The sequence below is a fragment of the Rhinolophus hipposideros genome, assembly GCF_964194185.1.
Source record: "Rhinolophus hipposideros genome assembly, chromosome: 15".
Taxonomy (NCBI): Eukaryota; Metazoa; Chordata; class Mammalia; order Chiroptera; family Rhinolophidae; genus Rhinolophus; species Rhinolophus hipposideros.
Window position 1 is genome coordinate 29,254,681 of NC_138061.1, and position 16,391 is coordinate 29,271,071.

A 16,391-nucleotide genomic window follows, 5' to 3' on the forward strand; every position below is an offset into this window, starting at 1 on the left:
AGCTCCCTTCTTACTCTCAGCACCCAAATGACATCATCCTCTCTCTCCTAACCCATCTCCACAAGCCAAGCTCTCCTGAAAAGTAGACCTGGTGCCAGCCTGGGGACCACCTGGGTAGTGTCCCATGGTGGACCCAACCATCTCTTCCCAAAACCAGTGCCTGCTTCTGGTCCCCTTCCCTTTCAAGAACCTTACCTGTGCCCAGTCACGGTGGTTCCCAAGCTCATCACTCTGTGATCCAGAGCACCACCGAGCCCTAGCACATCCACCTCCTAAATGTTTCTGGCTCTGTCCCCTCCTTGACACATCTAACTGTGCCCTCACTTCCTCTTCTCTGAATGTTTCCAATAACCTCACAACTAATCACCAGCTGGAAAACTTGGAACAAGTCACTTTACTTCTTTGAGCTTCAGTTATTCCCTCTGTAAAATGGGTATAATGACGCTTACCACAGAGGGCTGTGGGAAGATGCACTGTGGTAACATATATGCATAAAACCACCTAGCACAGCATGGGTCAAACAAGAGTTAAGTTATCTCTTCTTCCCCCACTTCTCCAGCTCTGTTCTCCATCGTGTGGTTTATCCTCTAGAGTCAAATCTGATTTCTAGAGTCATAGTTTGCCAAACACATCCTGCAAGTTTCTGCTTTCAGTCATCCAGCTGCAATAGTATTGAGTGTCTTCTTTTTCCCATTTTAAACCAAGTTGATATTGTATAAAATTATCTGGTTATTTTGATTTATCTAAAATATGCAGATCAGGAGGATACCTGAATTTTTGAAAATAATTATGATTTCTTAAGTCTTGTCTCAGGAAGTTTTTATAAAACAAAGTAGAAAGAACTCATTCCCGTTAGGCATTATCTTTCATTCCCACTCTGCTTTTGGAAGGATTTACAATTCAAATTGAGGATAAACTGTATTTTCACTTAGAAAAACACATTTCCTCTAGCAATAAAATTTTCTTTTGAATAAATCCCCGCAAAAAGCCGTATCTTTATACTTTATATGTGTAACAACTTAACAAGAAAATGCTATTGATCTCTTTTCCCTTTTTTATTCTTTCCCATCATCTCTCTAATGATGGAAATTTAGAACTGCACACACACACACACACACATACACACACACAACTCCTTTCTTTTCAGAATTCTTTTCCTAACAAATCCTCACAAATGAAACAGTGGTCAGATTTAATTGAAATCATTTTAGCTGACATCAGCTGGGGCCAGGTCCTCAGTATCAAAATGAAATGAAAAATTGAAATAAAACCCATGACTTCAGCTGAATTATCCTGACAGTTGCCCCAAGTTCTATATTCTCCAAGGGAACTGCTTTCAGATCAATACAGAAGAAAAAGCATGCTGGTGTATTGGTAAGTAACAGGGACAGATGGCCGTGGAATGTCAAGTTCAATGTGTGGGCTCTGGAGACAGACTCTCTGGGCTGGAACTCTGCCTGTACCCCTTTCCAGCTGAGGGACCCTAGGTGAGTTGCTGATATCTCTGACTTTCAGTTTTCTCATCTGGAGTTGTGAGAATTAAATTGATGAATTCATGAATAGAAGTTAGGACAGTGCCTGGTATATACTAAACGTTCGGTGACTATAGGTATCATTCTTATGCCAGATAAAATCAGTGCCAGTTCCAGGTACTCAAAACCTCGATGCAGTATAATGTAATGATCACACACCTTCTACTCAGAAATCCTGGGTTCAAATCCTGACTTTTTTGCTTACTACTAACTGTGTGACTCTGGGCGAGTTACATAACCACTCTGGGCCTCAGTGGCTCCATTTATAAAAGGAGCATTAAAAACTGTACTGAGTCATAGAAATGTTGTTAAGAATGAAATGAGACAATGTAAAATACTTGGCACATACAGTAAAATGCTCAGTGAATTTTGGCTGTTATTTTTCCTTGCACTCTACAAAAATATAGTTAACTCAGAACTGCTTCCCCAACCACAGCAACTAAAGTAAGATTTTCCACTTTAGTTGTTGATTAGGGGCCAAGATGTATTACAATACACCTCCTATTTGGGGGGTATTCCCAGAAAGGTGGATGGAAATGTTCCTAAACAAAAGGAAGTCAGACTTACCTTCTCCCCACAATCGGCAGCAAGAGTGTGCGCAGGTGAACTGGGTTCAGCCCATCAATGCTCACAACTCGCAACCGGGCCATTGTTTCTGAAAGCAGAGAAGGGAGAAGGATGGAAATGGGAAGGGTCCCACAAAAGGGAGGCTGATAACTGACCTATGGGGGTCTCATTCACTTCAACCACAGCACCTCTACTTTTTCTGTCCTAAAATTCTTAATTACAAAATCAACACATATTTTTTACAACCAGAAGAAGCACCCATAAATGTACTCAGAGAGTGTGATGAATCTCTTTGGAAAATATCCCCCTCAATTCTCCTTGCCAATTAGCTAAGTCCATCTGCAACTTGTTCTCCCTACTTAACAGTATATCATAGCCATCCCTCAAGGTCAATGAATGTTATCGTCCTCACTCTATGATGGCTCCATCATTTTCCATAATCCCACTATTTTTTCAAGCACTCCTCTTTGGGTAGACACCTTTTTGGATATCCATGACAATTTTAAATACACATCCTCATTGACTTACCAACCTCATTTTTGGGAATCAATCCTATAGAAATAAAACACCAGTTTATATGTAAGGCTGCACGTACACAATGCTGCTTATTTAGTGCACGTTGCTTTGAGTATCTGAAACTGGAAATAACCTAAATGCCCAGCAGTCTCCCCTGAGCTGCGTTGTTCATAGCATTTTGTTTGGGGAATGGAAAAATTTCAGCTGCAAAACCTAGGCTATTTCAAACCCAGGTAAGAACTGGGACTTTTAGGTTTCTTCCAACAATGAAATGTTAGGTGCCTTTCACTGGGGGCAATTAAGGGAGGCAGGAAGAAAAAATAAGATTACCACAGCATACGTGGGTCATTGTTTGGTCTATTTTACCCACATGGACAGAAAATCTGAATCCTCAGCAAGCCCAAGTTCAGGTTTTGCTTCGATCCACAGAGCCTCAAACCACAATGTGCGTAACTTTCACCTGCAACTCTTGTTAAACTGTAGGTTGTTAAACTGGGGTGGGGCCTGAGGTGCTGTGTCTCTAACAGGTGCGGCAGATGCTGCTGGTCTGTGGACCACACTTTGAGTTGTGAGGATCTGATCAATTCACATGTGCTGTCTGGACTGAATTGTCCTCATTTGTCAAACAATGTGGTTAATTAGGATGACCAACCATCTGAGTTTTCCCCAGGACTGTCCCAGGTCTTGAACTGAAACCCCTGAGTCCCACAAAACCAGGACGGTAGGATTAGATCAGAGTCAGATAACTCAGAGGCCTGAAATGTAATATGAATACATGACTGAGGTGGGTTGGTTGGAAACTTCAGCAAACAGAAGAGCTTAAACACCCACTCTCTCGGGCTCTACCCAAAAGTCTCCAACTTACAACCCTGGTCAAGATGACCCCTTAGACTCCATCCAACTGGGAAATTCTGTAATCGATTTTTCTAAGGGCAGCTGTAAGTACCCATAGGTGATAGGTCACAATGAAAATATTAGAAATCGATCAGAAAATATTAGACTTATCAGATAAAGTTACTGTCTAATTGTATTATTATAACATAATATTAGATAACATGATTAGATTTATTAGATAATACTAGAATATTATTAGAAATATTTATTAAGTAATATTAGAAAATATTAGACTGTACAGAAAAGAGATGAAAATGCTATAAAGAGAGGGCAGGACAAGAGTCTACCCCTGCACTCAAAAACTGAGTGTGGCAGCCAGCCTCCAAGAGGGCCCCCAGTTATTCTCACCTCTTGGTATTCATATCCTCATGCGGCTCCTTCCTGCACTGGGTTGGGCTAACCTGTGTAGTCAATAGGATATTGTGGAAATGATGGAGTGTAACTTCCAAGGCCAGGTCATAAAAGAAATTGTGGCCTCTGTCTTACTGGTTTGTTAGATCACTTGCTCTGGGGGAAGCCATTGCCATGTTGTGAGGATACCCAAGCAGTCCTCTGGAGAGATTTGTATAGCAAGGTCCTGAGGCCTCCTCCCAACAACCCTGTGGGGGAGCCATCTTGGAGGTGGATCATCCAGCTTCAGCCTTCAGCTGGTGTAGCCCTAGCCACCTTCTTGACTGCAACCTAATGAGAGACTCTGAGAAGAAACCGCTCAGCTAGGCCACTCTCAATCAAACACTCTGAAAACTCCTCAGTGATCAAAGACCCAAGAAGTTGAGAACTGGCAGCCAGCCGAGCCACAGACAAGTTTTTATTTTGGCTGCACAGTTTTAATTAAAATGTGAATTAGTTACCAACATCTAACAAACAGGATATTTCTGTGCAAATCTGGATTTCCAGCACCTTCTGAAAAATTGGAAAGGCTTTCATCCCTACAGGTTAAAGATAGGCTGGGGCTGAACAGCACCTGCACCTTAAGAGTAGGCTGGTCCGCCCTGCATCAGCACACCCACCACCTCCACTTGTCTCTCCCCGTGGCACATGTCCCGTGTTGACATTAACAGCTGGATCTTCTGAGTCTGGGATCCTTGACTTAGAGATCGGAAGTCTTTTCGCCAGTGCTTCTCCAAATACGGTCCCAGGACCAGCAGCATTAGCACCAGCATCACCTTGGAACTTGTTAGAAATATAAATTCTTGGGTCTATCTAAAACTCGAGAGTGGAACCTAGTAATCTGTATTTCAAGAAGCCCTCTAGGGGATTCTAATGCATGTTAAAGGTTGAGAACCGCTGTTTCTCACAAATAAAGTTTATTGCCTTTGGAAATTATATTAGTTTTCTAGGGCTGCCGTTAAAAAGTACTACAAACTAGGTGGCTTCGAACTATAGAAATGTATTGTCTCAGTTCTGGAGGCTAGAAGTCTAAAATCAAGCTGTTGACACCCTCTACAACCTGCAGGGGGATCCTTCCTGCACGCTTCCTAGTTTCTGGTGATTTGTGGGGAATCTCGGCACTCCTTGGATTGTAAACACATCACTTCAGTCTTCCGTCTTCACAGGGCGTTCTCATGTGTATCTTCACATCATCTTCCCTCTGTGTATGTCTGTCCCTGTGTCCAAATTTCCTCTTTTTATAAGGACTCCTGTCATACTCGATTAGGGCCCTCCCCAAGACCTCATTCTAACTTGATTGATTCTGTAAAGACCCTATTTCAAAATAAGGTCACATTCAGATGTACTGAGGGTTAGGACTTCAACTTTTTTTTTTTTTTTTTTAGGGAGGAGGATATGTCTGAGGGTCCAGCTCGACCAACATGCAGACCCAGCCTCAGTCCCAGCAGAAATGCCAGCAGTCTATACCTCTTGTCAGGCTTTGTATCAGATCCTTAGCGCCCACACAACTCCAAGTTCTCAGGGCCTCTCCGGGAGCCCCTTGCAGAGGCATGGTGGGGACCAAGGACCTGGAAGCGATTCCGTCTCAAATGATCTGCTCACCAGCCCTTTTTCCCCGGCACATATATAAATAAACAACATAGTGGGTTTTTTTCTAATCCTATAATGTATTGGACCCTGGACAGACAGTCCTGATTCTCTGTTGTAACCTTAAATTTCGTTAAGCCTCAGAGTTCTCAGATGTGAACTGAGGGGCTTGGATGATCTGTCCATGATCTCCCTTCCAGCTCTAAAAGTCTGTGGTTCATTGATATTAAACAACCTTTCCATTTCAGAATACTGAATCCCCTCCTACATTATTAAATAAATCATTATTACAGTCGATGGTATGACTGTACTTAATGAATCAATCAATGCGTTTTATCAAATATCTATTATAAACAAAGCACCTTGTCCTCTTTTTGCAATACATTTGAGTTAAGTGAACCCATTAGTGACTTCAGATAAAAATCTTGAAGTATCTATGGTCAGAAATAAGTGAGTAGATTTCTAACCTCTCGATGGACCAAGGAGAGGCGGGGCAGTGGTAAAAAATCGTGCAGTGTGGGTGAGTTTCTGTGTTGTGGGTGCGTGGTTATGAATATTGCAACATGATAACTCTCACCCAGAAAACCTACCACGTAATCCAGAGCTAAGTTTCCACCCTGTCCCAGGGTTCTAACTCAAGTTGACTCTACTTCAAACGAAGGAAAGCTTGTTTGGCCAAATACCCATGGAGCGTCGGTTTCAGGAATGTGACATGCTGTTAAACCACAGCCGTGTAAGCTTGCGGCCACTGAGATTTTCCAAGGATGAAAGTTTCACTTTTCAAAGAAAAACATGGCACCACGAAGCAGGAGACACATAAGGTGAATGGTATGGCTTGGTCCCAGGAAGCTTTCTCTCTCAAAGACACCTACTATGTGTGAAACTGTTCTGGGAGAGGGCAGGGAGGAGCATGAGAATACGTAGGCTAAGTTTACAAGATCCCAATGATGAGACATAGTTCCTGCCTTTCAGGAGGGAGAGAGAAAGGACGGTTGGGATAAATACAATGTCAGCGCCTGGCATCTTGGAGGCCGGGGAGCACTGGGAAAAGTTTCAGGGTATTTACCCTAGAAGCCAGGTCAAGGGGATGGTCGGCATTGCACAGCTGGGAGAGGCCTGGAGGGGTGCTGGAGCAGATGCAGGAACTGGAGCTAGAAGCACCAGGTCATGGGGCAGGAGAGAGGTTCTCTAGCTGTTAACACAGGGAACTCAATGTCTCTCTGAGGTCACATGTCAGGCCCCCTGGGGTCTCACCTCCACATCTGGCTAGGAGATTTGACAGAATGATAACCAAGGACTGTTGAACACTACTAGAGAGGATAGGTATCTGAGGAACTGAATCAATACAGAATCAAATCTCAGAGGATCACTCTAATTTTGGAAGGGAACATAAGGGACATCTCCACGTCAGAATTCCTACAACAGCTTAGTTATCCAGCTTCCGTTTGGATGCCTTCATTGACAAGGAACTTTCTCTCTCACAAGTATAGCCTGTGTCATCACCAAAGCACTCTAGCTGTCTCAAAATGTTTTCCTTATATGGTGCTGACATCTCCTTTCTTCTTACTGTCCTAAATGCATGCTCTGTCCTTCACAACAGGTCTGAACCTGCATTTTCTGCAGCAGCCCTTGAACTATTCAAAGGCGGAGCCATGTGACCTCTCTAAACATCCCTAATTCTTCACACAGTGTTTTGGAGGGATGGCTCCTGGACCTAGCTAAACTCACCTGAACACTGACTAGTATGCCCAAGTCCTTTGAAAAACGTGCTCCCTGCTCCCCCAACACTGAGAGCCATTTTCCAGGGATAGTGAAAGCAGTATAGATCAGATCCTGAGCATTATGTGTGCAATGCTGACAACCTGAGCCAGTTGACCTCAGGGACCACAGTGGGATGGTGGCTACTTCAGGAACTGAATGAAGATCCAAATCAACCCAGCCTAGCATGACCGTTCCAGAGAGGCCAGGCTTGACCAAGCATGAGCCTCAGAACTTGCTAAGCCCTAAATGGGTCTGAAGCTTCTCACTGTCTGGGATAAAAGCAGGCCCTAGGCCAGAGTCTATGGACACTGGATTTCATGGACACTGGTGGGAAAACCACTGAGCCCTGAGCTTGGCATAAAAGGGAAAAGCCCGCCCCCTTGTGGACCTCTGGGTGGTGGCAAGGTGCAGAAAGCACCCTGAAACCTCTCAGGAGATTAGGGATCTGGGGGAGCAGCCACTCCCTGTCACTGCTCCCATTTCACCAGTTGCCTCCGGTGGCCTGCAAGAGAATTAATCTTAACTGTCACAGGGCAAGGGAGTGGTGGCAGGGAATATGAAGGGAAGTTAGGAGGTAAAGATCCTTGGATCTAGTTGTCCTGCAATAGAAAGTTGGAAAGAAATTAGGAAGGTGTTATTAGCTGTGAAAGAAAGAGAGAGAGAGAGAGAGAGAGAGAGAGAGAGAGAGAGAGAAGGAAGCAGAGGCCTTTCCTGGTCCTGCCACTCCCCGGGTGGCCCCAGGCAAATCATAGTCCCTTTCTAGGCCTCCAAGGGCTAAACTAGGTGAAGGCAACAATCCCTCTGAATGCAAATTATAGACCCAGCTGGAGGCTTTCACATGCTGGTCCTGACAATGGTCTGTCATTGGTGGCACCACACCCCTGACTGTAGAGAAGAGGGGACAGGAGGTGGCCAGGGCAAAGGACATGTGTGGAAGGGAGACAGAGGGCACCAGCTTCGCCAGCTTGGCAGATCTGCCCTTCACTGTGCCGTGCACCTTGGAGCCCTGCCATTTACCACAGTGGTCTCCCCTCCTTCTGCAACTTTGGCCCAGTCTAACTTTCGTACCTCTTCCTGAAACACTTTTCCATTGGGTGGAGGTGCTTGTGCCATAGAACATGCTTGCCTCAGATAGATGTGACCCAGGGCCATTTAATGTACAATTAGGCAGCGCACAAGCATCACGCTCACACACTTCCAAACCACCTTACTCAGCACTAAGCACATTAACAAAGATTGTGTTTTTAACTTATTTTGGAGGTAAAATCTGCACTCCTCTGTAATCAATGTGTATAATTGAACTAAATGCAGTCCCGGAAAATGCAAGCCAGAAGCACTTTTCCTCAAAACTCTCCAGATAAAAATAGTTGAATTTAAAAAATTGAATTATATGCTAAAATGGCTCAAATTTCTTCCTGCTCTATGTTCATAGAGACACAGGGTTATGGAGTCACCAAAGACGTTTTGGAAGACTACCTGTCTTCTGGCAAAATGAAAAGTATTGAACCCCTTTAAAAATGGCCTTGGATAAATTATGTGAAATAATGTCTTCAGGCTAGTGTGTTCCTAGCTGGAATGATGGAGAACATTATCGGGGGAAGGGTCACCTCTGCACACCACAGCACACTAAAGCTTGGACTGAAATTAATTAAGCCTGCAATTTCCCATTTTAAAAAAGGGCATTATAAGATTATTATAGGCATTATAAGTTGTTATGTAAACACTGCTTCAAAATCCAAGGATTCCAGCAGTGAGTACAATCTAAGTTCTACCTCAAAATCTAAAGTCAGGTAGAACACGTAACTCTAATTGTAGACAGGACCCTTTTCAAACACCTATTTAGACCACCCAGTTTCTGTAATATTGCCAAATTCTAAAAATGTAATGAAAATTTTAAAGTCCAAAACCTACAAGCCATCAGAGGTTCAGTAAGCAGATTGTGCCATTTCAAAACTGAAAATGTGCTTGCATAAGCAAGTCACCGGGGCTAACCTTTCTGGATTGAGTCTGGCCTTCAGCTCAGAACATGGATATGCCAGGGTCAGAAATGTGACAAAACTGAGCTTTCACGGAGGTTAGCCAAGGTTCACAGGGTCATGACTGGGCCATTTTATCAGTCATGTCAGGCTCACACCCTATTGCCTAGCATAGATAAAAACTTTATCTGTCAGTTTGCTAACTCTACTCCTCCTGCCTTATTTTCAATAAAGAAAACCTGGACTCACTTATCTAAACCAGAGACTGGCCTTTCCCAGTATTGTTTTCATTGCAACTTCTGAGTAAAGGAAACACGCCAATGATGTTTGGTCTCATTTTAGTCAATAACTGTCCATAACTGGAGTGACTGGCTTTGTCTTACCTAAAACCTTGACTTCAGAAAACAGTTCTGTTGGTGTGTGACAACATGGAATATGTTTATTAAACATAATAAATTTATGGCTCAAGGTTTTATATTAGAATATAATCGTTTTCAACGTGTTACCTTTTCGAAGTCATCTTTCCCTAAAGTAAAGCAAACCCCCCAAAATCTAAAATTAACTTTGATAGATTTTCCAAATAGGAAATCTAAATTACCATAGAAAAATCTACAAAGTTACCTTTGGACTAACACACATCCATATATAATATATATTTTCTAATAACTGTTAAGAGAAAAAAAACAGCTAGAGTTTCTTCCTCACAGAAAGTATATGTGCACAGATGACAAAGCCATGCATGTAGACATTTAGAAATCTGATTAAATATACTAAGTACAAATATTAAACCGGCGAGTTTCTCCCCACAGGAATCTTAAATGCAAGACAAGCACCTTCCAATTTTACTTTATTTGGAAACTATACAAAATTCATTATTTTAATACTTAAAGACTGTGGTACTGTAGTAGTGGCACATAAATATTATAATATACATTTAGAAATTAAATATAATAAAAATCAACATGACATTATGTAAAAACTCATATGTACATTTGCACTAAGTCCAAGGTCGGGGCATGCATGCCCATCAGGTTTCCCCCTGGAAACGGGTGAACCTTGCTGGGAGATCATCCACAGGGTACACGGTGGGGCTGGTTTTCATTGTAGGAGGTCCATTTAGAAGCCGCCAGTCACAATGCCTGGCCAGCTCCACTGTAAATATTTTGAGAAGAATTTTTGCAAACTCTTTCCCTACACAGCTCCTAAGGCCTCCTCCAAATGGAATGAAGCTAAACCTGGATGCATCTTCAGGGTGCGGTAGCATAAATCGGTCAGGATTAAATTCCTCCTTGTTGGTGAAGATGTCTGCCACATCGTGAGTATCACAGATACTGTAGATAACATTCCAGCCCTTGGGAATCTGGTATCCCTACAAAAGATTATGAAGTCCTGAGGGCTGACAAACTGGAATCTAACTTTCAACAACAAAAAGCTATCGCTGATATCTTTGGAGGCGTTCAGTTAAAAGAAAGGGTGGGAGGGATACAGACAGACAGACGACGTTCAGGTTGCTGAAACATGTGTACCCATGCGGCAGGACACTGTTATCAAAAGCATTGAGGAATTTAAGCCAATGCACAGGGAAGCGAGGGGAGATTTAAAACCACAACAAAAGGGGAAGGGGAGAACGTTTAACTTACATTTAATTCAAAAGTCTTAAGGGCAACCCGAAACCCTCCTGGAACTGGGGGATTCAGTCGAAGGGTCTCTTTAATAACACACCCAATGTATTTAAGCTGTTCCAAAATTTCCATGTCCAACTTGTTGTCTTGATTGCTCTTGCAAAGTAAACCCTATCAAAACAGTCATACCGAGGTGAACGGTTATTTTGTGCTCCAATAAAATCAGCCCAGCAGACGTAAACAGGGCTTAAGTGGCGACTAGACCCAAAGGGCCCCATGGTTGGAAGAGTGTGAGGGGGAAACTGAGAGCAGCTAGCTAGTGACCATTTGCCTCCACCCCTTGGCCCAAATCCACTATCTATTTACAATTCCAAGAGAATGCTGCTCACCAGTTAGAACCACCAAGCTTCTCCCCGCCCCCATCACCCCCACCCGCTGCCACCCACCTAGAAGTCCCCCTATTCATGCCCTTGGACACACAAATCCAAGTAAGTGGAACCTATATGAAAATCTCCAAAGTTCTGCAAAAGGTAGAGAAAGGGCAGGAATACTAGATCAAATCCTGTCGAGTGGGATCACAGTTCAAGATTCCTTCATTTTTACTCACAAAGTGAATTCTCTTTGCCCTTGGTCCTGCCATTTAAAATGCTCAGCGAAGTCAGCACACTTACTTATTGGGAAGTTGGCTAGGGAGCAGCGGAATTTCTTAAGCTAATGGGGACTCCTCTCTCCTCCCCCAGAGCCCCCTACCTTACTCTTCAGCTCCTCTCGCACTTTCTGGAGAACATGTGGGTAGAGCCCCAGGTAAGTGATCAGAGATGTGGCTGCACTGGCCGTGGTTTCATGTCCTCCAAAGAGGAGTTCGGTTGAAGATTGCTTTAGTGCCTGACAATGGAATAAAAAGAACGTTTTTACAAGTCTGCGTGCAATTTTACAGATGGATTATTCAGAACCCGACTGAGGGTTCTGGAGAGAAGACGACAAGTTTTGCTGATAGTCAAGGAAAGCGACATTTTTCACAAAATGCAAAGTCCCACTAGTTCTGCTGAAACAGGAAGGCCAGTAAAATCCCACTCCACCGGGAACGCTTGAATTAAAGCCTTAGTTATATTAATATCGCCCAAGATTATTTACATTTCGCAAATTCCAACTCTCCTCTTAAAATCTGACAGGGATAGGGGACTCTCCCTGTTCCGCTGCAGCCTCTTGCCCAGCTCTCCGGACCCAGCGTCTCAGCCTCCGGGGGCCCATTCCGAGGACTGCGCAGGCTGACCACTCAGGGAAGCTAGGCCCCAGGCCGGCGCTTTGAGGACTCCAGGAACCGCCCTTGGAACGCCAGGGGACCAAACTCCGCGGTGCCCCTCCAGAAGCTGCTGCTCACCTGCATATCCAGCCTCTCTCCCCTCTCCCACGAGTGTTCGATCAACAGCTGAAGAGCATCTTTGTAGCCCCCGCCCGCCTCTGCCGCCTGCAGCCCGCAGATCTTGGCGCGAATGTTCTCCTCGATGCGCGCGTGGATGAGGTTCCGCGCCTTCATGCCCTGAGCGCAAAGAGCGTACAGCGGTGAGCAAAGGCCCGGCAACCGGCGTCCCGGGGTCCCTAGCTCTGCACCCTGCGTGCCACCCTTACCCGGTATAGCCCGCTGAAGGGCACGTCGATGGGCAACGAGAAGAGATTGCGGGTCATTTCCTCGAAGGCCTCCACCAGCTGCTGCTCCGCGTCCCCGCCGCTCGCCAGCCGGGGCTCGCAGCCCAGCAGGATGCGCATGGCGATGCGGAACATAAGGCGCTTCACCTGGGGGTAGACCAGGAGGCCGCGCTCGCCGCAGCTCAGCCACTGCTCCAGGCAGTTGCCCACTTCCTCGGCGATCACCGGCACGTAGCACTGGAGCGCCTCCCGGCTGAAGGCCCGCATAATCACCTGAGCCCCGAGGAGGGGAGAATGTTAAAACCGGGCCCCACCCGTCCCTCTCGCCTACCGGGGTCTCCTACCAGACACCCAACCCTGCCAGACCCAAGGCACTTCCCGGTTAGGACACTAAACTGGGCTGGAGAGGGGTCCCAGCCGACGTCTCCTGCAAGGAGCGCTCGCCCAGCATCTCTCAGCCTGAACCCCTCCGGAGAATGGGGTCCCCCTTGCGGTACAGGCGCCTCCAACTCCTTCCTCCCTCACCTTCTTGCGCTGCTTGTGCGAGGAGTCGTGCAGATTGGAAAGACAGCCGGAGCCCAGGATGGTGCGCACCGACGCGGGCCAGTGGACCGACACCAGCCGGTGCTCCCCGAGCAAGATGCGCCGCACGTTGTCAGCGCCCATCACCCGCACGGTGGGCCGCCCGAACAGATGCGTCTTGTAGATATAGCCGTATTTCCTGCGCTTCATCTGCAGGAACTTCCTTCTCTGCGAGAGGAAAGCGGAGGAGAGAGGCGGGCGTGAGGGGGCGCCGGGGAGCGCCGCGCCTCGGGTTAGCCCTCATCCTAGCCGTAGTCACCTCCCTCCCGGGGGCTCTTACCCCCGGCGTCAGTGGAAGCCCGGAGCCGAGTCGGGAGAATCCTCCTGTCCCGCCCCAAGCTCCCTTACCTGTAGCACCATCTGCAATGTTTCCCCAAAGAAGGGGAAGCCCATAGTTCCGGGGGGCAAAGGGAGGGCGCAGCTGCGGTCGCGGCTGCTCACGCAGTACAGGTCCCAGAGCTTAATCGCGGCCAGGAAGAGCAGCAGCGGAAGCACGAAGGTGCAGAGCGCACTGGCCAGCAGCGCCAGGAGCCCCATGGCGCGCTGCGACCTCCCGCGCCACCTGCCGCCGCCGCCAGCGCCTCCGAACCCCGCCGCGCGCCAGCTTTATAGGCGGCCCAGGTTGCTGCCCACGTTACCTTGGTCAGACAAATTAGTTCACCCAAAGTTCATCTTTAATTGCGGATTGGGCCCCTGGCTCCTCCCCCCGCGAGGCGCTGCCCAAAATCTTTAACCGTTTGTTCCGCGCCGAGGCAGAGGCGGCGCGGTGGCGGCTTCCCTCGGAGCGCGCCTCCTGAGGCGCAGAGCTAGGAGCAGCCTGCCTCCCGCATCCAAGGTGTGCGGAGCTCCGAGGTAGCGGCGGGAGCCGACCCCGGCTCCAGGGAGCGGGAACTCCAAGCCTTGGGCTTCCAGGTGGTCTCTGTGGAATCCCTCCCGAGGGGTCCGACAGGCGATTCCAGCCCAGAGCTGCCTTCACTGGTTTTCCATTTACAGGCGCCGCGTGGGCTCCCTTCCACCTGCTGGGGAAGCAAAGGGATGTGCGTTCAGGGATCGTCCAGCTGCCTTGTGCCACAGGTGACGAAACTGAGGTCTTGCCTGAACGTAGAACAAAACGCAGGCCTCCTGACTCTTCCGAAGATCCCGCAGAAGAGCCCGCGCCCAGGACACAGGGAGAGCCTCGGGGAGTCAGGCAGGACCGGCGGATCATGGATCCCAATTCCCCAAATCCCTCAAGGAGGCCAACACTCATGAAGCCTTCGAAGGTCCTACTTAAGGGTACGAGAGAGCCCCAGGTCTCTCAGGATTTGGGGCGCAAACCTGCACAACTCACCCCCCCCACCGACGCCCCAGTGGAGGACCGCAGGGGCAATGCCTCCGCGGCTCCGCAACCAGCGCTCTGCCATGCGGCCACAGCGGCCAGGATTCCGAGGATCCGGGGGCATACAGCCCCAGGTAGGCAGAGGAGTTAGAGGTCCTCTGGGATAGAGACAGAGAGAAAAAGGAAAGCCTGGAGGTCTGGGCTCCCAGCCCCGGCTCCATCTCTCTTGCATCACCTTGGGCAGGTCACCACACATCCTTGCGCCTGTTTCCTCCTCCTCAATTTGGAGGCGATCATTCACGACCTGTTCATACCTTGGTGCAGTTGTGAGTTTCCAAAAGGGGCTTTTGGTTGCAAATACTCTTCCCAGCTCCAGGCATTACCAGAGTGACCTGAACTCAAGGCACTGGAGTCTCTCTCCTCTCTCCCGGCTTCCACCAAGCGTAAAGCCATCGGGTGAATGGGGTGATAGGCGCTAAACCCAGGCCTCCGAGGGCCGCTAACGGGAGTGTCGGAATCCGTACTGGGAAGCGGGTCTGCTGGCCTTCGCCCAACTACAGTCAGCTGCTACTGCAGCCAATGCCTGGAGATCGGGCGATGCAGGAAGTGCACCTGTGATCCCGGCTTCCTACCTGGCCGAGCCATACCGCCTCAGACCAGGGACCAGGCAGGGCCACTCGCTCCCTTGATTTGAGCGCAGAACGCACCAGCGGCGCCGAAAAGGAAACAGAAATAATATACGTTTTTTAAAAACTGAACACTGGCTCTCTCAGGAGCCCGCCACACGCCTTGGAGGTGGAAAACTCTTTGATCTTGGAAGCTGCTAAATACACGGCCCTCCTGCAGTGGTCCTCAAAGCCGGTGGTATTGGGAAATGTCTGCGGAGTCCCAGGGACTTCACAGCCCCGGAACACTCTAGGCCCAGGTCGCCACAAGACGTGTTTCGGAGAGTCAACGTTTCCCTATAATCCTACTTGGCGGTTCAGAGGCTCTAGAAAAGGGTCTCTCCAGCTCTCATTTCTTCTAGCGATCTGGTGACTGTAAACTGTGCAGCCGACTTCTGGGCTCCGGCAGAAACCGGAGCCAGAAGTGCTAGAGGTAATTCTCAGAAATCCCGTCCCACCCCTTTCTGGACAGTGCCTCCGGCCGGTGAGCAAAGCTAGCGAGCGGGGGCGTGACCTGGGGCCCAGTCCCAATCCTCGGGTCTGACCTGCCTGTGACCCATGCAGGCCGGACCGTGACATCCGAGTGAACTCTGCATGGCCACCTCGCCAAGTTCAGTGCGCGCTGGGTCACAAGATGAGCGGGACCTGAGGGCTGGAAATTGCTACGGGGTGGGATGGAGTGGGGGATGTTTTAATCTATCTGCCCATCGAGACCGACCGGGGTGTCCGGCGGGGGCGTCCAGGAGGAAAGGATCCAATATGAGAGTGCAGATCATTAAAGAACATCTTGAAGGGGGGGGGAAGGGGTCAATAAATTACCAGCTCGATGAAAACTTTGATCTAGAAACCTTGCCAAGCTTTCTTGGGTGGCGGTGGCAGGGGAGGGCTGGTTCACTGGAAAACAAAATGTTTCCAAGTTGTTTACAAAGCAGTCTCCCTGTGGCTGAGGGTCGGGGGTAGGGAGTAGCTTTTTGCTGGGGCTGGGGGAGGGGAATCAGGTGAGCTAGGGTAACTAAGATCCATCTTCCCCTTTACTCCCTTCAGCTCCTTCTTTCCATCTCCTGAGCACTCAGGCCTGTCTCAGGGTTCTATGCCTGCTGTTTCCTCAGGTTGGGGTGCCCCTCTCCCAGGCCACAACTGGCTGGTTCCTTCCAAAGTTGAATGTCTCCTCCTTAGCGAGGTTTTCCCTGCCCACCCTGCCGAATTTAGCCCCTAGGGACTCAGCATTACAGGCATGCTTGGTTTTCTTGTCAGCATTTGTCATCATTGGACATATTCTTGCTCTTTTGTTTGCTAGTGTATTGTCCACCTTCTTCATGAGCATATCAAGTCCA

At 48.0% G+C, this 16,391-nt stretch overlaps 1 protein-coding gene across 2 annotated transcripts; it reads right to left on the reverse strand.

The window, feature by feature from the left end:
* Positions 1 to 10,053: 10,053 nt before the first annotated feature.
* Positions 10,054 to 15,523, reverse strand: CYP26A1 (cytochrome P450 family 26 subfamily A member 1). 2 transcript variants are annotated; one of them, XM_081074186.1, is made up of 8 exons: positions 14,707 to 15,523; positions 13,423 to 14,093; positions 13,018 to 13,242; positions 12,475 to 12,765; positions 12,227 to 12,385; positions 11,596 to 11,730; positions 10,864 to 11,016; positions 10,054 to 10,592 (listed from the first exon to the last, which is right to left on the reverse strand). In XM_081074186.1, the coding sequence occupies exons 2-8, from the start codon at positions 13,609 to 13,611 to the stop codon at positions 10,251 to 10,253; spliced, it is 1,494 nt and encodes a 497-aa protein (XP_080930312.1). In that variant the 5' UTR covers positions 13,612 to 14,093; positions 14,707 to 15,523; the 3' UTR covers positions 10,054 to 10,250. The 2 variants fall into 2 exon arrangements, with proteins under 2 accessions (XP_080930312.1, XP_080930313.1); XM_081074187.1 differs by lacking the exon at positions 14,707 to 15,523 and having other exon boundaries at positions 12,475 to 12,639; positions 13,423 to 13,650.
* Between the last annotated feature and the right edge of the window lie 868 nt (positions 15,524 to 16,391).